Source organism: Staurois parvus, unplaced genomic scaffold (assembly GCF_062004578.1).
Source record: "Staurois parvus isolate SC_StPar_1 unplaced genomic scaffold, SC_StPar_1.0 ptg001183l, whole genome shotgun sequence".
NCBI classification, from domain to species: Eukaryota; Metazoa; Chordata; class Amphibia; order Anura; family Ranidae; genus Staurois; species Staurois parvus.
Window position 1 is genome coordinate 283,576 of NW_028318979.1, and position 18,925 is coordinate 302,500.

General features: G+C 46.6%; 1 protein-coding gene across 1 annotated transcript in view; it reads left to right on the forward strand.

Annotated features, from left to right (window-relative positions):
• Positions 1–18,925, forward strand: part of PEPD (peptidase D) — a 241,348-nt gene that overhangs the window by 57,702 nt on the left and 164,721 nt on the right. The window contains exon 7 of the mRNA XM_089659763.1: positions 9,517–9,561. Coding sequence (XP_089515889.1) covers positions 9,517–9,561 — 45 coding nt within the window. The remainder of the gene's footprint in view (positions 1–9,516; positions 9,562–18,925) is intronic.

The following is an 18,925-nucleotide window of genomic DNA, read 5'->3' on the forward strand; positions in this document are numbered from 1 at the left end:
ACATACTGTACTGCTAAAGTCTCTCTCAGTTCCTTAAAGACCTAACAAAAGACCTGCGGCATATCTACATGTGCGCAATTTCCCACACATACGCAGACATGCTGCTAGTCTCTGCCAGGTCCCAAAGACCCAACAAAGACCTCCACAAAATAGAAATCACACAACTGTCCTGCTGCCACCTGGGGCATATGACATGACCATCCCAAGAGACAGTGGGTGGGTGATCGAAGTCATCCTCACCTAGGTGAGGAATCCAGAAGGGGGGGCTGCAAACAAGAAGAGAAAAATATTTACAATGGTAAAAATAAAAGTCTGCTAATGTGAAAGAGGGAATTATATGGGGAAAGATCTGCTTTAAGAAAACTATACTGTGAGGTATGGTGTCAAAGATACTAAAAAATAGATTTTGGGTTTACATACTCTTCGAGGTGATCATCATTGGTGGATGGTAATCACACACTTATAGTCTGGTGGGACCTCACTGGACAACAGTCTCTGACCTGTAACACAGGGAGAGATGTCCTGCAGACCATCCTACCAGGTAACAACTGGCTAGATTGACTGCAAATTCTTATCTTGTTCCCTCTCGGGTCAGCCAGTACATATCATTTCTGGTCCCACCTCTGTGAGCATAATCATGAACCATTAGCAGACCATACATTCATATCCATACTTTTCTCGGGGGATCAGGAAAAAAAATTTTTTCCCAGCAGGAGCAAATTGCATTGTGCTTTGCTGGGTTTTTTTTTGCCTTCCTCTGGATCAACTGTGGGTATAGGATTATAACTTTTTTTTTTTTTCTTATTGTTGAACTGGATGGATTTTTGCCTTTTTTCAGCCAGACTAACTATGTAACTATATGTAACTATGTCTCCAGCCAAAAAGAGCTTCTATAACAGATGTATCACGCTCATCACATCCACCCTCTTACTATACGGTGAGGTATGGTGCCAAAGGTGCTAAGAATTAGATTTTGGGTTCACATTCTCTTCACGCTGGTCATCATTGATAGCTGGTCATCAGACACAGAGCATGGTCTGGTGGGACCTCATTGGACAACTGGCTGTTACCTGTGGCACAAGCAGAGACATCCTGCAGACCATTCTGAGGGACCAATTGATCAGATTGATCCTTATCTGATGGATCTTGTTCCTGTCAAGGTCCTACCTTTTCCCTGAGGTTATGTTACTCCATGTGCTGGCGTCCATCTTGGATTTCTGCTGTGCATGGTGGGAATCCTTTTATGCCTTCAGGTCTCTGAGGTCCATCCCCCAGAGGGGTGTGGCTGATGACATATAAGCCTGTGGTCCGCACATGCTCTTTGCACTTGTGTTTTGTGTCTTTGTGTTGCTATTACTCTGTTCTGACTCTCGTGACTCTCCTGGTATCTGATTCGGCTCGTGACTCGACTGTTCTTTGTATTCTCCTTTGATCTGACCCTCTGTTTCTGAACCCGGCTCGTGACCTGTGATTCTTGTCTGCTGTCCTGTACTGTTTTGTCCTGTTGTTGTTGACCCCGGCCTGTCTGACTACTCTTTTGTCTCTTCCACCAGCTACACGCCATTGGTGGTGGCGGCCATTACCGCAGCTGAGGTGTCTCGGGGGCCGCGACCTGGTTCCTGGCTGCGTCAAGTCCATCCCCACCATCAGGGGCCCTGGTGAAGGGCAGCCTGGGACTTAGACTCCGCGCCCTGGGGGACTTCGGTCTGTGGGTGGTGGTTGTCGTCAGCCAGTGCGTTACATTGTTAGGCCTGCCTGTCCGTTCCTCAGCCCCTGCCCTGACAGTTCCCTCATCGGACAGCCAGTACAAAAAATTTTTGGTCCCATGTCTGTGAGTATAAACATGAATCATTAGCAGGTCAAACATTCATGTCTATATTTGTCTCTGGCCAAAAAAAAGTTTCTCTGACAGTTGTCGCACTCCTATATCTGGCCATCACATCCACCTTCTTACTATACAGTGAGGTACTGTATGATGCCAAAGATGATGAAATATAGATTTTGGGTTCACATACAAGTTGGTCATCACTGATAGACGGTCATCACACACCGAGCATGGTCTGGTGGGACCTCATTGGACAACTGGCTCTTACCTGTGGCACAAGCAGAGATGTCCAGCAGACCTTCCTACGAGTGACCAACTGAGCAGATTGACTGCAAATCCTTGTCTGATAGATCTTGTTCCCTTATCGGTTAGCAAATAAATAAAATTTCTAGTCCCATTTCAGTGATCATAAAAATGAACCGTTAGCAGGCCAAACATTCACGTCTATACTTGTCTCTGGCCAAAAACAGCTGTAACAGTCTTATTGCGCTCATATATCCATCCACCATGTTCACCTTCTTACTATACAATGAGGTATGGTGCCAGAGATACTAAAAATTAGATTTTGGGTTCACATACTCCTCAAGCTGGTCATCATTGATAGATAGTCATCAGACACTGACCGTGGTCTGGTGGGATCTCATTGGACAACAGTCTCCTAGGTGGGACTGATTGGTCAGATCGACTGTCCTTATCTCATTGATCTTGTTTCCTCATCAGTCAGCCAGTCCCCAAATTTCTGGTTCTACCTCTGTGAGCATGAACATACACCATTAGCAGGCTCAACATTCACGTCTATACTTGTCTCTGGCCAAAACAGAGCTTCTATGACCATTGTATCATGATCATATATCCAGCAGTCACTTCCATCCTCTTATCATGTAACATCTTCATAGCGAAGCCTATAAGTCTCAAAAAACAATGTTTCCAAAGGCGCAAATTCTCACTGCTGTTGTTTTTGCTCCCTGGGGAACCTCATCTGCATTTGCTTGTGTCAAATTAAGCCAAGTTAATGTATATCCCCCCCTTTCCTCTGTCTCTTGTATCAAGATATCATCCCATTATTGTGATCTACAGCCTCGCTGCCAAGTCAATCACCTTCCCGAGCAGCAGGAGATGTAACAATGCTTCACACGTTGTCAGAATAAATACATAAAAATCAACAGAGCGCCTGCACACCGGGCCCGTACTGTATTTTTCAATATGTAGAACAGTGACTTGTGGCCACAGTTGTGTGTTGACAGTCCTATAAATATGTATTGGTGCTGAGCCTGTAAATAGGGAAGGAAGGATACGGAGAAAGGCTCTAGAACGGCTCCGGCGTGATAATTAGGAATGGTGTGAGGCTGCGAAGGATGGGAGTTCAGGGAGGTGAAGACTCTGCAAATCTGGATTTCCAACCTGTGTATAGTCAGCATTCTAGCTTGTTGCGGCACCTTGAAACCCCCTCCTGATATAAACCTCCTCCTTGGCAAGGCCTCCCATTGCCAGAGGTATAAACCTCAAACCAAGAGAACAAGGATCGTGTTTTCCCCCAAGGCTAACCGATGATTTAACCCTTTCACTGCCAGGGCGTTTTTTGCATTATTATTTTTTTTGAACACATAATAAAATGTATGTTTTAAGCCTGAAGATTAGTTAGAAACGCCAAACCTTATATCAAATATTTCACATGCCTCCCCTAAACATTTTATATTTTTTGAAAGCAGACACCCCGAAGAACTAAATGTTCCAGTTGCAATTTTCAGTGCAACGATTTTTCAAACTCATATTTTCAGTGAAATTAATTTAAATAAATTCAGCAAATCAGCTACATAGATTTAAATGAATTTTAGTGCACACAAGCACAATAGCTTATGTGATTTTTTTGTAAAATATAAAAGATGAGATTGTGTCGAGTCAGTGGATACCAAACATGTCAAGCCTTTAAATTTCATGCACTCATGAACAACGACAAACTTCAATACCCTAAATGCTCCATAGGCGGGACTTGCAGGTCATCGTGTTAAGGTTAACAGTGGCTGATGGCTGTAGAATTATTGCTCTCGCTCCGGCATGCCCTGCGATACATAATATATGTGTAGCACAATCAGCGTTTTCTTACGTGTTACTTTTATTTTTTTGTAGGGTGGCAGATAATTGGGGTGGTGCCCTTTTCCCGAATGGCTGCAGCCAATCTCCGCTGCACTCTCCTCCCCCTCCACTACAGTCTCCTCCCCCTGTCTTTCCGCTGCCTGTCACTGCAGCACTCTTCTCCTTCCCACTATTCTGTACCCTATCAGAGTGGCTCCTTCCTCTTGCATACCCTATTTAAAAGGCAAGTATAGCCAAAGCTTTTTTGGTCATACTTCTGGGTCACAGGAGTGCACTTTAATTTTGTGCTCTTATGATCTAGAGTTGGCTTATAGCGAGCTATTGTCCACTCTCAGCTGACATCACAGAGCCACTCCAGGCTCTGGAAGGATCCCAACCATATTGTTGGGATCCACACCGGTTGCCTGATTGACACTGGCTCCAGCTCTCCACGCACACGGCTGAAAGCCAAAGCCAGCTGTACCCACCTCCTCTCCAGCTTGGCACTCCAGTGGGCACTAGCAGAGTGGAGAGTGGTGACTGACAGTCAGTGCTCTCTTCTATGAGAAATGAGCAGTCATCACTCAGTTCTCGGTCATAGAGCTGACATGGGACAGCTGCAGCATAGAGGTCAGTAGGCATGCTTGTTGGTTTTTTTTACTCTCATATTTCCCCTTTAACTCAGTGCAGCTGTTGGCTTGTTGCCCCAGCAATGCTTTTGCAATCTAGCTGCTAAGCTCCTCTATGTCTCTCTGTTGCCCAGTCTTCCATTCCTGTGTATCGACTTCTGGCTTAACCATGTCCATTGCCCTCCCAAACTGTGGCTCATTCCTAAATATCTGTGTCTACTACCTGTTCTGACCTTTTGCCTTGTTCCTAGTTATCCATGTCTGCTCCTGTCTTGCTTCTGGATTGTTTTTGGTTATTAATTTTTGCTGTCTGTCTTGGCCTCTGGCTTGTTCTTGATTATCTGTGTCTCTTGCTCATCCTGACCTGTGGCTTGTTTCTGATTTTCTGTGTCTCCTGCTCATCCTGACGTCTGGTCTGTTTATGATTATATTTGTCTCTTGCCCATCCTGACCTCTGGCTTGTTCCTGACCATACATGTCCTCGGACAACCCTGACCTCTGGAATGTTCTCGATGACCTCCAACTTGTGATCCATGATACCCAGAGCAGGGTGAACCTTGGGTTTGCGACCTGGGGACAGCACGCAGCAAAGTCCAGACCCCCTGCGCGGGACCCTGTCGTAGACTACCTGGCTTCTAGACACCTTGCTCCCATGTGAGACCATCCTTCTACTTAAAGGTGTCCAGATCCATCTCCCCTTGTTTCAGAGTTATCTTAGTCCAGTTTCCAAGATCTTCCTCTACCAGTTTGCTCCAGGGATGTTCCTACTCTGCAGATCCAACATGTTCCATGGTGCTATGGTCTACCATAATCTACATTTCTTGGGTAAGCCTACTACCTGTCATGGGTATCCCTTACTCCTTTACAGTGAAGGTCCACATTTGCATAATTGGCATCCCAATAAAGTAAAGCAATGTGTACAAGGTCTTAAAGTTGAGTCCATCCGAAACTAATATTTTGGTACCAAGTGGATGAACAATTGAACCCTCTTCAAACTTCTCCTATCTGTCATTCATGACTGAGGTGTCCTCCTTATTCATTCTATATTTCTGGGATTCAAGTGATGAGATTTATTGGTGCAGTTCCTGGCCCCGCCCACCTGCTGCGCCAATTACTGTTCTGCTGCTGGACGCTCTTCCTGGGAATAAACAGATAATCTGGCAAAGTCCCCTGATCTTTCTATTTCAGGGATAATATAGGTTTTGGCAGGCCCAGTCTTTAATCATGTTCCATTCAGTGCTATTTTTGGCTGGCCCCGGATTGCCCGTCTCTGCGTCCATCCACCGCATGTTAATATTTCCATCGCCATCTGCGTCCCGCTGCTCATCAAACCCAGCTAAACGAAAGGATCTGAAATTCTGTCACCTGTCGCCTCTCTGTTATTTCAATTAGCTTTCCACACAAAATGACTCTTTTCACACCCTTTCTGTCATTTTTTTTCTGCCACGGCGCGAAGGTTTCACCCAGCCCCCTCCCCCTGCGCTCCATTGTTATTCTGTAATTAATGCCATCTCGGGCTCTTTCAAGCTCGACAGATTTGAGTAAATAACAGTTTCAAAGTCTCGATCACAGCGCCGTTTGCCTCGATGTTAATGTCTCCATTGTCTGCTTGCTTTGCTTTGACTGGATAAGCAGCGAAGGTTTCAAAGGCTTTGCTTTTAAACAAAAAAAGAAAAAAAAAAAGAAGAAAGGTATTTGTTGCGATGGGTAAGTCAGAATGTGTTGCCATTATGGCAGCCATGTTATTAGCTCAGCTATTGGATAGGGTTATCAATTCAATAGGCTCCATATACACTCACCGGCCACTTTATTAGGTACACCTTGCTAGTGCCAAGAAAATCTCCCCCACACCATTACACCACCACCACCAGAATGAACCATTGATACAAGGCAGGATGGGTCCATGCTTTCATGTTGTTTACTCCAAATTCTGACCCTACCATCTGAATGTTGCAGCAACCAGTCTGCCAATTCTCCTCTGACCTCGGGCATCAACAAGGCATCTTCCTCCACATAACTGCAGCTCACTGGATATTCTCTTTTTTGGACCATTCTCTATAAACCCTGGAGATGGTTGTGCATGACAATCCCAGTAGGTCAGCAGTTTTTGAAATACTCAGACCAACCCGTCTGGCAACAACAACCATGCCATGTTCAAAGTCACTTAAATCCCCTTTCTTTTCCATTCTGGTTCTCAGTTTGAACTTCAGAAAGTCGTCTTCACCACATCTTCATGACTATAAATGCATTGAGTTGCTGCCATGTGATTGGCTGATGTTATGATCCGCCAGGTGGTGCCTCTGGCTGCCCACTTGACAGACCTACCCAAAGCGTGGAGTCTAAATCCCGGTCTGTGCTTCCACCAGGGCCCCTGATGGTGGGGATGGACTTGTAACAGACCAGGACCAGGTCACGACCTCTGAGCAGGCCCACCAGTGGCAGAGGGAACCTCCGGGGATGTATAGGTACCGGGAGAGCCAGATGTGAGGAGGGCGGCAGGACCTAGCAGGAGGGATCACGAGCAGTGGTCCTGTGGGGTAAGCGAGGTACAGAATCGGCAGGCGGAGAGTAGTCAGGTCACACGCAGGGTCAGCAGGATAAGTCAGTCCGCAGATAGGTCAAACAAGCCGGGAGTCAGGAGGGGAGAAGGAAGAGTAGTCAGGGCAATCCGGGTCAAACACAGGAGAAGGCAGTGTAGTCAGGGCAATCAGGGTCAATATCACAGGTTCAGGAACTCAGGATCACAGATAGACCTTGCGGCAATCTGTGACAGTGCAGGGCATCTTTAAATATCGCGCCCTGCACTGTCATTGGCCGCCCAGGACGCGTCCCCGGGCTGTCATTGGCCGCCCAAGGCGCACCCGCGGCTCCTACTGCGCATGCGCGGCGTCCTGTAAGCCGCGGCCCGCCGGGACCTGGTGCTTGTGTCCCGGCGTGAGCCGCCGCTAGTGCACGTGCGCTGGGGGAGGCGCCGCGGCAGGCCCTGACAGCTGATTAGCAATTTGTGTTTCCAAGCGATTGAACTCTATATATACCTAATAAAGTGATCGGTGAGTATACATGCTAAGGTCTGTTAGGACTCATTCACACCACATGGTGCGTTTATTTCAGCTTTCTGTATATGCATGTTTTAGTGCATTGGCACCCTACTGCACCTCAAAGCCGTCCTGCACCCCAACACACAGATGCCCATTTATCTGTGTTGCATTTTGAAAAATTCCAATTATTTTCCACAATGAATAGGCTGCCTAATCCAACATGCCTCAACGCAACTCATTATTGATGTTAATGGGACCTTAAAGTTGTATGAAACCCCCTGCATTTGCAGTTTACAGCTTTCAATGTAAAATAAATAGAGTTAAAGTAGAACTAAACCTAATTTGTAAAGAAACTGCAAACAGGCAGCTCTTTATTGCAGAAGAGACATACTATGTTGGCAATAACACACACTTCGCTGCCTACTCATAGTCATTTATTAGATGTACACTGAACTGCTCATGCGTGGGATGATGTCAACCACCACTGGTCAATCAAGAGGCCAAAAACTTGGCGCCTGGGAGAATAATGACAGCGGCCAACAGGGGAATCTAACCACTGCATTATTATTATACAGGATTTATATAGCGCCAACAGTTTGCGCAACGCAAGGGAGACAGTACAATTACAATATTTTCAGTACAGAAGGAATATGAGGGCCCGGCTCGTGGAGCTTACAATCTAACGGAAGGGGGAGGTGATACAAAAGGTGATAGCTGCAGGGGATGATCTGGTGGAGGTGATTCAAGTACAGTTCTTAGGCGGAGGTGGGGTAGGCTTCCCTAAAGAAGTGAGTTTTCAAAGATCGCCTAAAGGCAGACAGGGTGGGGGCTGACCGGACATGCTGTGGTAGGGAGTTCCAGAGAATGGGAGAGGCTCTAGAGAAGTCCTGGAGGCAAGCGTGGGAGGATGTGATGAGGGAGCTAGAGAGGAGGATATCATGGGAGGAGCGGAGTGGGCGATTTGGGTGGTATCTGTGGATGAGGTTGGTGATGTAGCTAGGGGCAGTGTTGTGGATGACTTTGTAAGCTGTGGGTAGTATTTTGAAATTTATACGTTGGGTTAGTGGAAGCCAGTGAAGGGATTGGCAGAGAGGGGCAGCAGTTACTGATCGGTTAGTAAGGTGTATGAGTCTAGCAGCAGCATTCATAATAGACTGAAGGGGGGATAACCTGTGTAACGGTAGACCAGTGAGGAGGGAGTTGCAGTAATCGAGGCGGGATATAACCAAGGCGTGGATAAGTTGTTTTATGGTGTCATTGGTCAGGAAGGAGCAGATTTTGGAAATGTTCCAGAGGTTGAAGCGGCAGGATTTAGCCAGTGAGTGAATGTGGGGCCCAAAGGAGAGGTCAGAGTCTAGGATTACGCCTGCACTGCATCACTGGAAGGTGGAGGTGAGTATTTTTGGGAGTTTACTTCTGCTTTAATGGTGGACAGTGTGGTCTGGAACCAGTCTATTAGCTTGGATGTTGGAGGAGTGGGGGAGTGCATTGCCTTCATAGGCTACAGGGCTGTGTGTTTCTATTGAGGGAGACATAACTCTAGTCCTTGCCTGTAAGGGTGGCTCTATAGGATGCTGTAGTGGCCAAATACTGTATTTTCAGCTTTAAATCAATGATCTACATTTGAACAGCACAGGATTTAATCTATTTTCATTTGTCTTTTGCCCTATTTACAGAGAACCAATACACTTTCACTAAACCAATGGCTATATGAATGTTTTATAAATTGACCCCAAAGTGTTAGCAGAACCTGTGGTGCCCTTATAAACCAATCAAATTCCTGTCTTCAGTTCCCCAACTTCGGTATGGAGAATCTGCTGGCTATGGACGGCCCAGTTCTTTCAGATTATTATCAGACCCGTTAAGTTTGTTAAACTGAAGAACAACTAACTTATTCAGAGCTAATTCCATGCAATGCAAATAATGTTCTTTTCTCTCCTTTCTCTTCCAGATTCAGTGTGAACAACACCTTACTTCACCCAGAAATTGTGGAATGGTACGTCTGTGTAGCGGGTGCAATGTTGGTTACGTGTGAAGTCCTCTATACTCCGAGGATAAAGTATTCTTTTGTAAAAGCTGAATTCTAGTCAGGCAGATAAGTACACAGTCAATGTACATAGATGGGAATTTTTACCCACCCAAGGATTTGTGTTTATATTCAGTCAGTCATGTGATCCAGACAGCACACTGTGAAGTGAAGCAAAAAGAAAGAGCGCACCAACCTTGCGCATTACCTCAGTAATTCAGTGATTTTATTAAATAAAATATATATACTCACAAACACAAGGATGTAAAACAAGCATTACAGATCTTCAAAGGAAATGGGGAGTGTAGAGCCAATGTGAGTCATGTCACGAGAGTAGACTCTCAAAGTGAGGCTGACGCGTTTTGAAGGGAGACCCTTCTTCATCAGAGCTACATGAAGAAGGGTCTCCCTTCGATCTGTAATGCTTGTTTTACATCCTTGTGTGTGAGTATATATATTTTATTTAATAAAATCACTGAATTACTGAGGTAATGCACAAGGTTGGTGCGCTGTTTCTTTTTGCTTCACTTCACAGTATCAGTCGGGCTTCCCCAGCCTTGTTGTAGAGCTGCACATCCTTCCATGCACTGGTGGAATTTATTTGTGGTTCCTCGATTCCTCCACCTCTGGTTTGAGTCCTAGAGCGCAGGAGGTGTTATCTTTATATCTGCATCCAGACAGCACAGTCAGGTCTTGGACCTCTCAACACCAGAGCTTGGTCAAGGAAACAAAATACTGGGGTGTGCCAAGTATATGACTATCAGTAGTATATAGGTACCACATCCCAAAAAAAACATACTAAAGAAGGAGTAGAGAAGAAGGATGGGACTCTTTAGGTACCAAACAACAATAACATTAAGATAAAAAAAAAGTACAACATTTTATTAAACAATTTAACAATTATACATACCACGTATAGTGGACCAGTCTGTACTAAATTACAGCTTCATAGATAGGTCAGTTACGTTCCATCTGGAAAGATGTCTTCAGATGGATTATGAGACCATGAAACCTCATCGCATTTCAGCTCTTAACGAGCCTTCATCAGGAGGGTCTAAAAAATGGTCTAAAACAGAAGCACATATGGATAAATACCACGTGCATACATAAACAGAAATAAGGCCATCCATATACAGTCAGGTCCATAAATATTGGGACATCGACACAATTCTAACATTTTTGGCTCTATACATCACCACAATGGATTTGAAATGAAACGAACAAGATGTGCTTTAACTGCAGACTGTCAGCTTAATTTGAGGGTATTTACATCCAAATCAGGTGAACGGTGTAGGAATTACAACGGTTTGCATATGTGCCTCCCACTTGTTAAGGGACCAAAAGTAATGGGACAGAATAATAATCATAAATCAAACTTTCACTTTTTAATACTTGGTTGCAAATCCTTTGCAGTCAATAACAGCCAGAAGTCTGGAACGCATAGACATCACCAGACGCTGGGTTTCATCCCTGGTGATGCTCTGCCAGGCCTCTACTGCAACTGTCTTCAGTTCCTGCTTGTTCTTGGGGCATTTTCCCTTCAGTTTTGTCTTCAGCAAGTGAAATGCATGCTCAATCGGATTCAGGTCAGGTGATTGACTTGGCCATTGCATAACATTCCACTTCTTTCCCTTAAAAAACTCTTTGGTTGCTTTTGCAGTATGCTTTGGGTCATTGTCCATCTGCACTGTGAAGCGTCCAATGAGTTGTGAAGCATTTGGCTGAATATGAGCAGATAATATTCCCGAAACACTTCAGAATTCATCCTGCTGCTTTTGTCAGCAGTCACATCATCAATAAATACAAGAGAACCAGTTCCATTGGGAGCCATACATGCCCACGCCATGACACTACCACCACCATGCTTCACTGATGAGGTGGTATGCTTAGGATCATGAGCAGTTCCTTTCCTTCTCCATACTCTTCTCTTCCCATCACTCTGGTACAAGTTGATCTCGGCCTCATCTGTCCATAGGATGTTGTTCCAGAACTGTGAAGGCTTTTTTACATGTCGTTTGGCAAACTCTAATCTGGCCTTCCTGTTTTTGAGGCTCACCAATGGTTTCCATCTTGTGGTGAACCCTCTGTATTCTCTCTGGTGAAGTCTTCTCTTGATTGTTGACTTTGACACACATACACCTACCTCCTGGAGAGTGTTCTTGATCTGGCCAACTGCTGTGAAGGGGGTTTTCTTCACCAGGGAAAGAATTCTTCGGTCATCCACCACAGTTGTTTTCCGTGGTCTTCCGGGTCTTTTGGTGTTGCTGAGCTCACTGGTGCGTTCCTTGTTTTTAAGAATGTTCCAAACAGCTGTTTTGGCCACGCCTAATGTTTTTGCTATCTCTCTGATGGGTTTGTTTTGTTTTTTCAGCTTAATGATGGCTTGCTTCACTGATAGTGACAGCTCTTTGGATCTCATCTTGAGAGTTGACAGCAACAGATTCCAAATGCAAATAGCACACTTGAAATGAACTCTGGACCTTTTATCTGCTCATTGTAATTGGGATAATGAGGGAATAACACACACCTGGCCATGGAACAGCTGAGAAGCCAATTGTCCCATTACTTTTGGTCCCTTAACAAGTGGAAGGCACATATGCAAACTGTTGTAATTCCTACACCGTTCACCTGATTTGGATGTAAATACCCTCAAATTAAAGCTGACAGTCTGCAGTTAAAGCACATCTTGTTCATTTCATTTCAAATCCATTGTGGTGGTGTATAGAGCCAAAAATGTTAGAATTGTGTCGATGTCCCAATATTTATGGACCTGACTGTAACAAAGGCTACTTATACATACCCCAAAAAGAGTATACTAAAAAAACTCACATAGAGATGCATGTCCCGTATCGCAGACCTCCAATGGAGTCAGGTGAAGTGCAGAGAGGATAGACCCATTCAAATGGCATAGTAGCTAAAGACAGCAAACATGAGCAAGGAGAAATACAATAATAGTATTTTTGACCACTAGGAACGAGTATTTGTGACCACTAATTTTTAAATTGTTTAATAAAATGTTGTACTTTTTTATCTTAATGATGTTGTTTGGTACCTAGAAAGTCCCACCCTTCTTTTCTACTCCATCTTTAGTATTTGATCAAGGAAACCATCCCCTAGCTTACTGATTGGACAGTGACTGATCTTCAGTCTTAATCCTTTCTGTAGCACAGCCTGATTAGCTCTTAGTGTGGCCCCACTATCTCCACTGAAGCCAGGAGGCTGATAACAAGAAAGATTCAGGTACCCCCTTATGTTATTTTTATGAGGAGAGGGGGTGGTGTTTTGTAGTCCAAGCCTTCTGTTCTAAGGTGACAGCTGTTCCTGTATAGATACAGTACAGTGATTGTACATTGTCACCCTAAGGGCTTAATCACACAGGCATTGAAAATCGTTGATGGGGTCGTGTTTTTTTCCGCCACTCAGAATTGTTAAAACAGAGAGGATGGAGGTGAACTTGTGGCAGCATTAACATTGCCTCCTGCCCACAGAAAAATAAAGCTGCCTGTGAAGTGCAACGCTTTGCAACAACCTCCATTACTTCTGTTGCAGTGCACTGTAAAGGCCGTGGGCGCATTTAAAGCGCAATTGCAAAGCATCAAATGTGATCACTTTCCTTTTTAACTTTTAAAAAAAACAAAAACCTCACATGGTGTTAGGGGAGTATTTGAACGGCTGTTCAACGTGTTTAAAATGCATCTGAAGCGATCATTAACACAGTAGGTGAATTTCTGCACAGTAAAGGCTACTTTAGGCCTCTTCCACATGGACTGGAATGTGCTGTAGCCATGAAAGAAAGCATCACAGGCATGGCATGCATACCATCCTGTTAGGATACAGGTGGGCGGTTGGGCAAAGTAAAAATGTGGCCCAACCGTCCCTGTACTGCCCATGTGAATTGGCTGTTAGAGATGTGGGGGAAAAAAATGCATTTTATCTGCATTTCTAATGCTCCTGTACCACTTGCCAACACAATAGGTAATTAAAAGAATGGCAGGCTGACAGCACAATGTATACCAGTGTTTTACTGTTGCTTTGCATCATACCAAGAATTATGGAACATGTCATGTTCTCTAAGCTGTTCTGCAACCTGCTACCTGCATTGCATTCAATTGCAGCATGCCTATGGCGGCTATGACACAGTCAGTGACCAGTTATGAAGCTTTCACAACCAAGGGTGGCGTTCATTTATTACTGTGCTGAAACGCATCTTGAGCGCAAATCAGCACTATACCCTGAATTTTCATTTTGCCTCATCTCTAAGCTGTGTTAAAGAGACCTTGAATGGTTCATTCACCTTTTTAGAAAATGAAAAGGTGATCTAGCACTGTATACCCTTCCCACCCCCCCTAGTCCATGCTGTACTTACCTTTGTGGGTGGTCATCTGTCATTGTTAGCCACGTAAGTGTTTAGTTTTAAAGGGTTAGTTAACCTTTACAAAAACAATGAAAAGGTGAAGGAATGTTGTACAACTTCCCCATCTCACCCCCCCTCCAGTCCCCATCTCACCTCCCCCCTCCAGTCCCCATCTCACCTCCCCCCTCCAGTCCCCATCTCACCTCCCCCCTCCAGTCCCCATCCCGCCCCCCCTCCAGTCCCCATCCTGCCCCCCATCTCACCCCCCCTCCAGTCCCCATCTCACCCCCCCTCCAGTCCCCATCTCACCCCCCCTCCAGTCCCCATCTCACCCCCCCTCCAGTCCCCATCTCACCCCCCCTCCAGTCCCCATCTCACCCCCCCCTCCAGCCCCCATCTCACCTCCCCCCCCAGTCCCCATCTCACCTCCCCCCCCCCAGTCCCCATCTCACCTCCCCCCCCCCCCAGTCCCCATCTCACCTCCCCCCCTCCAGTCCCCATCTCACCTCCCCCCCTCCAGTCCCCATCTCACCTCCCCCCCTCCAGTCCCCATCTCACCTCCCCCCCTCCAGTCCCCATCTCACCTCCCCCCCTCCAGTCCCCATCTCAACCCCCCCCCCCTCCAGTCCCCATCTCAACCCCCCCCCCTCCAGTCCCCATCTCAACCCCCCCCCTCCAGTCCCCATCTCACCCCCCCCCCTCCAGTCCCCATCTCACCCCCCCCTCCAGTCCCCATCTCACCCCCCTCCTCCAGTCCCCATCTCACCCCCCCCTCCAGTCCCCATCTCACCCCCCTCCTCCAGTCCCCATCTCACCTCCCCCCTCCAGTGTTCATCTCCATGGGTGATAAGCTGTCGGTGCCTATGCAGCCTGTGTAGCAGTCCAGAGATTTGAAATCCCCGCTCTTCTCCCCCTCTCTTTGCAAGGCTTCCAACAAGGATCAGAGCGATGCTGTGTGCTGGCGCTGACCAATCAGAATCACTCTGTTCCATCCTGGAAGCAGTGCACAGAGAAGAGGGAGAAGAGCGGGGATTTCAAATCCCTGGACTGCGTGGGCACTGACAGCTCATCACCCACCCAGAGGTGTGGATTGGAAGGGGTGGGGGGGGGGGGTTGAAGGTGTACGGCGTTATTTCACCTTTTCATTTTTTTTTTTTTCTTAGCCAATGTGTGTTAATGGCAGGGTCACCAGGGGAAAATAAAGTGGGGAAATAAGGCTGCACAGATTCGCTTCAGACCCTAGCAAAGTTTAATATGATGATAAATCCTTTGTTCTCCTGGGGACACTAAAGCATCAAAGCTTAGGCATCTTTATACAATGTGGCAGATGCATAAAAAAAGGGCTCCTATAGGATGTGAAGCGACCATCTAAACGTTTCACTCACGATCATGTATGTAGGAACTGGCCCTTTATATATGACCCAAACTTTAAGACGTCTGTTATTTTGTTGTGGTTTAATATCATTCCGTCTCGGCGTTCTCGCGTCTCACAACAAATTAACCATCTGGCAAATGACGAATGAGAACAATAAATATATAATAACTCCGGGGTGTCAGGTAGAAGTGTTGATTTTGAAGACGGGATAAATCAAATAAGAGGCAGGCAGGGGTATAGTTAACGCCGAGCCGGGTAATAAAAGTGCGTGTAATATTTTCTGTTTCCTGATAGGCGCCCGGGAAAAAAAAAATAAAAAGTTAGTTTCATTAAAAATAGAAATGTCCAGACCTTGTGAACGGCTCATTAATCTCACCACCTGCCAGAGCGCGTTACAAAGCGTTCTGTTTTACAAGCCCCTTATCGAATTAAAACACGTCTCTGCCGTTGTTGGTGACATTACATCTATTTAGGAGGCGGCGAGTGGGCATTCTCTGCATTATCTCATAAACAAGCCGTGAGATTGGATGTCAGATGACAGCACCTGCTCACAGACAGTAGACTAAGGAGGACCTCCGTCTGCTTTGCTGGCAATCTTTTATTATTCTGATGCTTAAAGGAGTTGTCCACTTTAGACACAGCCTTGGATCCCTTCTCCAGAGCTCCTTGAAGTTAAAGGGGAGATCCTTCTGGACACCTGTCATAGACCGATTTCTGGCTCCAAGCATTTTCTATTTTTTGATCTCTTCTACAACACGTTGTCCATTAATAAATACCACCCAACATCCTGTGTGTATACCTACTCGCCCCCCCCCCCCAATCCAGCAATTGTGTCGCCACCATGCAGCTTTTCCACCTTTTAGTACACACTCCCACCACCACCCTGGAAGAGCTGTACTCCACTGGACCACTTAAGGGCTTCATGAGTATGGCTCTCCTATAGGAATGAATGGAGCCATGGTGCACATGGACACTAAGAAGAGGAGCCGGCAGGGGTGATCCGTTGTTGGGCAGGTCTGTATATTGAAGATGACTGGAACTTGTAAAGAAAGGTAAGTATGTAATCAGGAAGGCTGGGATTTATCAAATGACAACTTGTATTAAAGATACAATTGTCCTTCACTTTCTACCTTCTCCCCCTCCTTTATCTCTGCTCCTTCTCTCGCTCCTGCCCCCCATCCACACCAGCTCTTTTATTTTCTCATCTCCCTCCCAATATACCTCTCTCTCACCTTTTTATTCGTTTTTTTCCCCTTCCACTCTGCCTCTTTTTGTCTTCTTATCTCTCCCCGTTTCTTTCCTTATCTCCCTTCTCTCTTCTCCCCCGCCTCTTTCTTTTTCATCCTCCCTTCTGTCTTCCCTTTATCTCTGTCCTCCACTTCCTTCTGTCTTATTCTTTCTCCCTATATCCCTCTCCCCCTCTCTTCCCCCCTTCTCTTATTCCCCCCCATCTCTTTCTTTCCCTTTGCTCCTTTCCCACACCCATGCCTCTCTTTCTCTGCACCTCTGTCTTTCCTCATTTGTCCTCTTTCTTTCTTACTCTCTCTTCTTCTCTCTCCCCTTCTTCTGCCTTTCTCTCTCCTCCTCCTCCATCCTCTTTCTTTCTCTCTCATGCTTTGTCCTCCTCCACCCTCTCACTCTCTCCTTCTCTCTTTCAGCTCCATTCTTTCCCCCTCTCTCTCTCCTCCATCCTCTCCCTCCCCCCCTATCATCTCCATTTCTCTCTCTCCTCCTCCTCCTTTTTATCTCTCTCCTTCTCCTCTCCCTCTACCCCCCCCCTCTCTCCTCTCCCCTCTCTCCCCCCTCCCCCTCTCCCCCCCCCTCTCTCTCTCCTCCCCCCCCTCTCTCTCTCCTCCCCCCCTCTCTCTCTCCTCCCCCCCTCTCTCTCTCCTCCCCCCCTCTCTCTCTCCTCCCCCCCCCTCTCTCTCCTCCCCCCCCTCTCTCTCTCCTCCCCCCCTCTCTCTCTCCTCCCCCCCTCTCTCTCTCCTCCCCCCCTCTCTCTCTCCTCTCTCCTTCCCCTCTCTCCCCTCTCTCCTTCCCCTCTCTCCCCTCTCTCCCCCCCTCTCCCCCCTTCTCCACCCTCTCTCTCCCCCCCTCTCCCCCCCCCCCTCTCTCTCTCTTCTCCACCCTCTCATTTTCTCTCTCTTTCTCCTTCATCCTCCGTCTCTATCATCTCTCTACCTCATCTCTCTCTCTTTTCATGTCGTTCCTCCTTCCTCTTTTAGTTTCAGTGACAGGAGGAAATTTAGCATTGCCGGTTCAAGTGGCCTACTCTTCTCTTCGTGAATTGCAACGTATTTAGGGATGAGGGCCCTTCTCTCAAGTATTTGGGGGATGTCTCTCTCACTCTTCTCCATCTCAATCCCCCCAATCCCCTTCTGGCATCTTTACTTTCAATTAATGCTAATTAGCAAGAAAAAAAAAATCATATACGCTGGGATATGAGTGCTAGCAGGGTGGAAGGTTTTGTGCAGTGCACAGTGTGCCGCATGTATGCAACAATGGAGCAACAGCTCCAGGATGGATAGCGCTGCCACAGATGTGAGCGGGTTGCCCTTCTGGAAGGTCGCTTTAGAGATCTGGAGGAGCAAGTTTCAACACTGGGCGGAATCGACAACCTTTAAAGGGGTCTTCTGCTCTCTGAGCAGGTAGCTAATGGGATTGATGTGGAGGGTGGAGGTGCTAATCAGGATTATCAGGTAGGAAGATGGGTTACTGTAATGAGAGGGAGTGGTAGGGCTCACAGAAAAGGAAGGCCAGCCCTGGGTTTGAGCACCCAGACAGATTTGCCCAGTTGGGTGAAGATGTGGAGGTGGCAAGCTCAGGGGTGGCAGCCCGGGATGTCACTGCTATCCCTAACAGTCGGGAGGGCACACCATCTGGGAGGGGTGGTGAGGGTAGTGCAGAAGGCCTAGACAGCAGGTGGTAATAGGAGATTCTATATTGAGAAGGACTGATAGAATAATTTGCTGCCAGGATCGCCTCAACCGAATGGTTTCTCTCTCCTTGGTGCCAGGGTTAGGCATGTGGTGGACCGGGTTGATAAATTACTGGGAGGGGGCATGACCCAGCTGTCTTGGTCCATGTTGGAGCCAATGACAGAATACATGGAAGGTGGAGGCTCTTTAAGAATCAATTTAAAGAACTAGGCTGCAACAAGTTGAAGGGAAGGACCTCCCAAGGTGGTATTCTCTGAAATATTACCTGTGCCATGCACAACTCTGAAAAGACAGGGGGAGATTAGAGAACTCAATGCATGGCAAAGTCCTGGTGTAAGAGGGAAGGATTTTGGTTTTTAGAGCACTGGGCTGAATTGTCATTGGGGTGCAAGCTATATGCTAGAGATGGTCTGCACCTAAATGGAAGGGGGTCTGCTGTGCTGGGGGAGAGGCTTATGGGACGGCTGGAGGAATATTTAAACTAGGATCAAGGGAGGAGGGAGAATCGGTATATAATGAGACAGATCAGACAGGGAACGATAAGGGGCTTGTGAAACAGACTGGATACTAACATTTATAGGTAAAGTTGATCCAGGGAATATCCTATTGCCTCTCGGGGGGATCAGGAAATATTTTTTTCCTCTGCAGGAGCAAATTGGATCATGC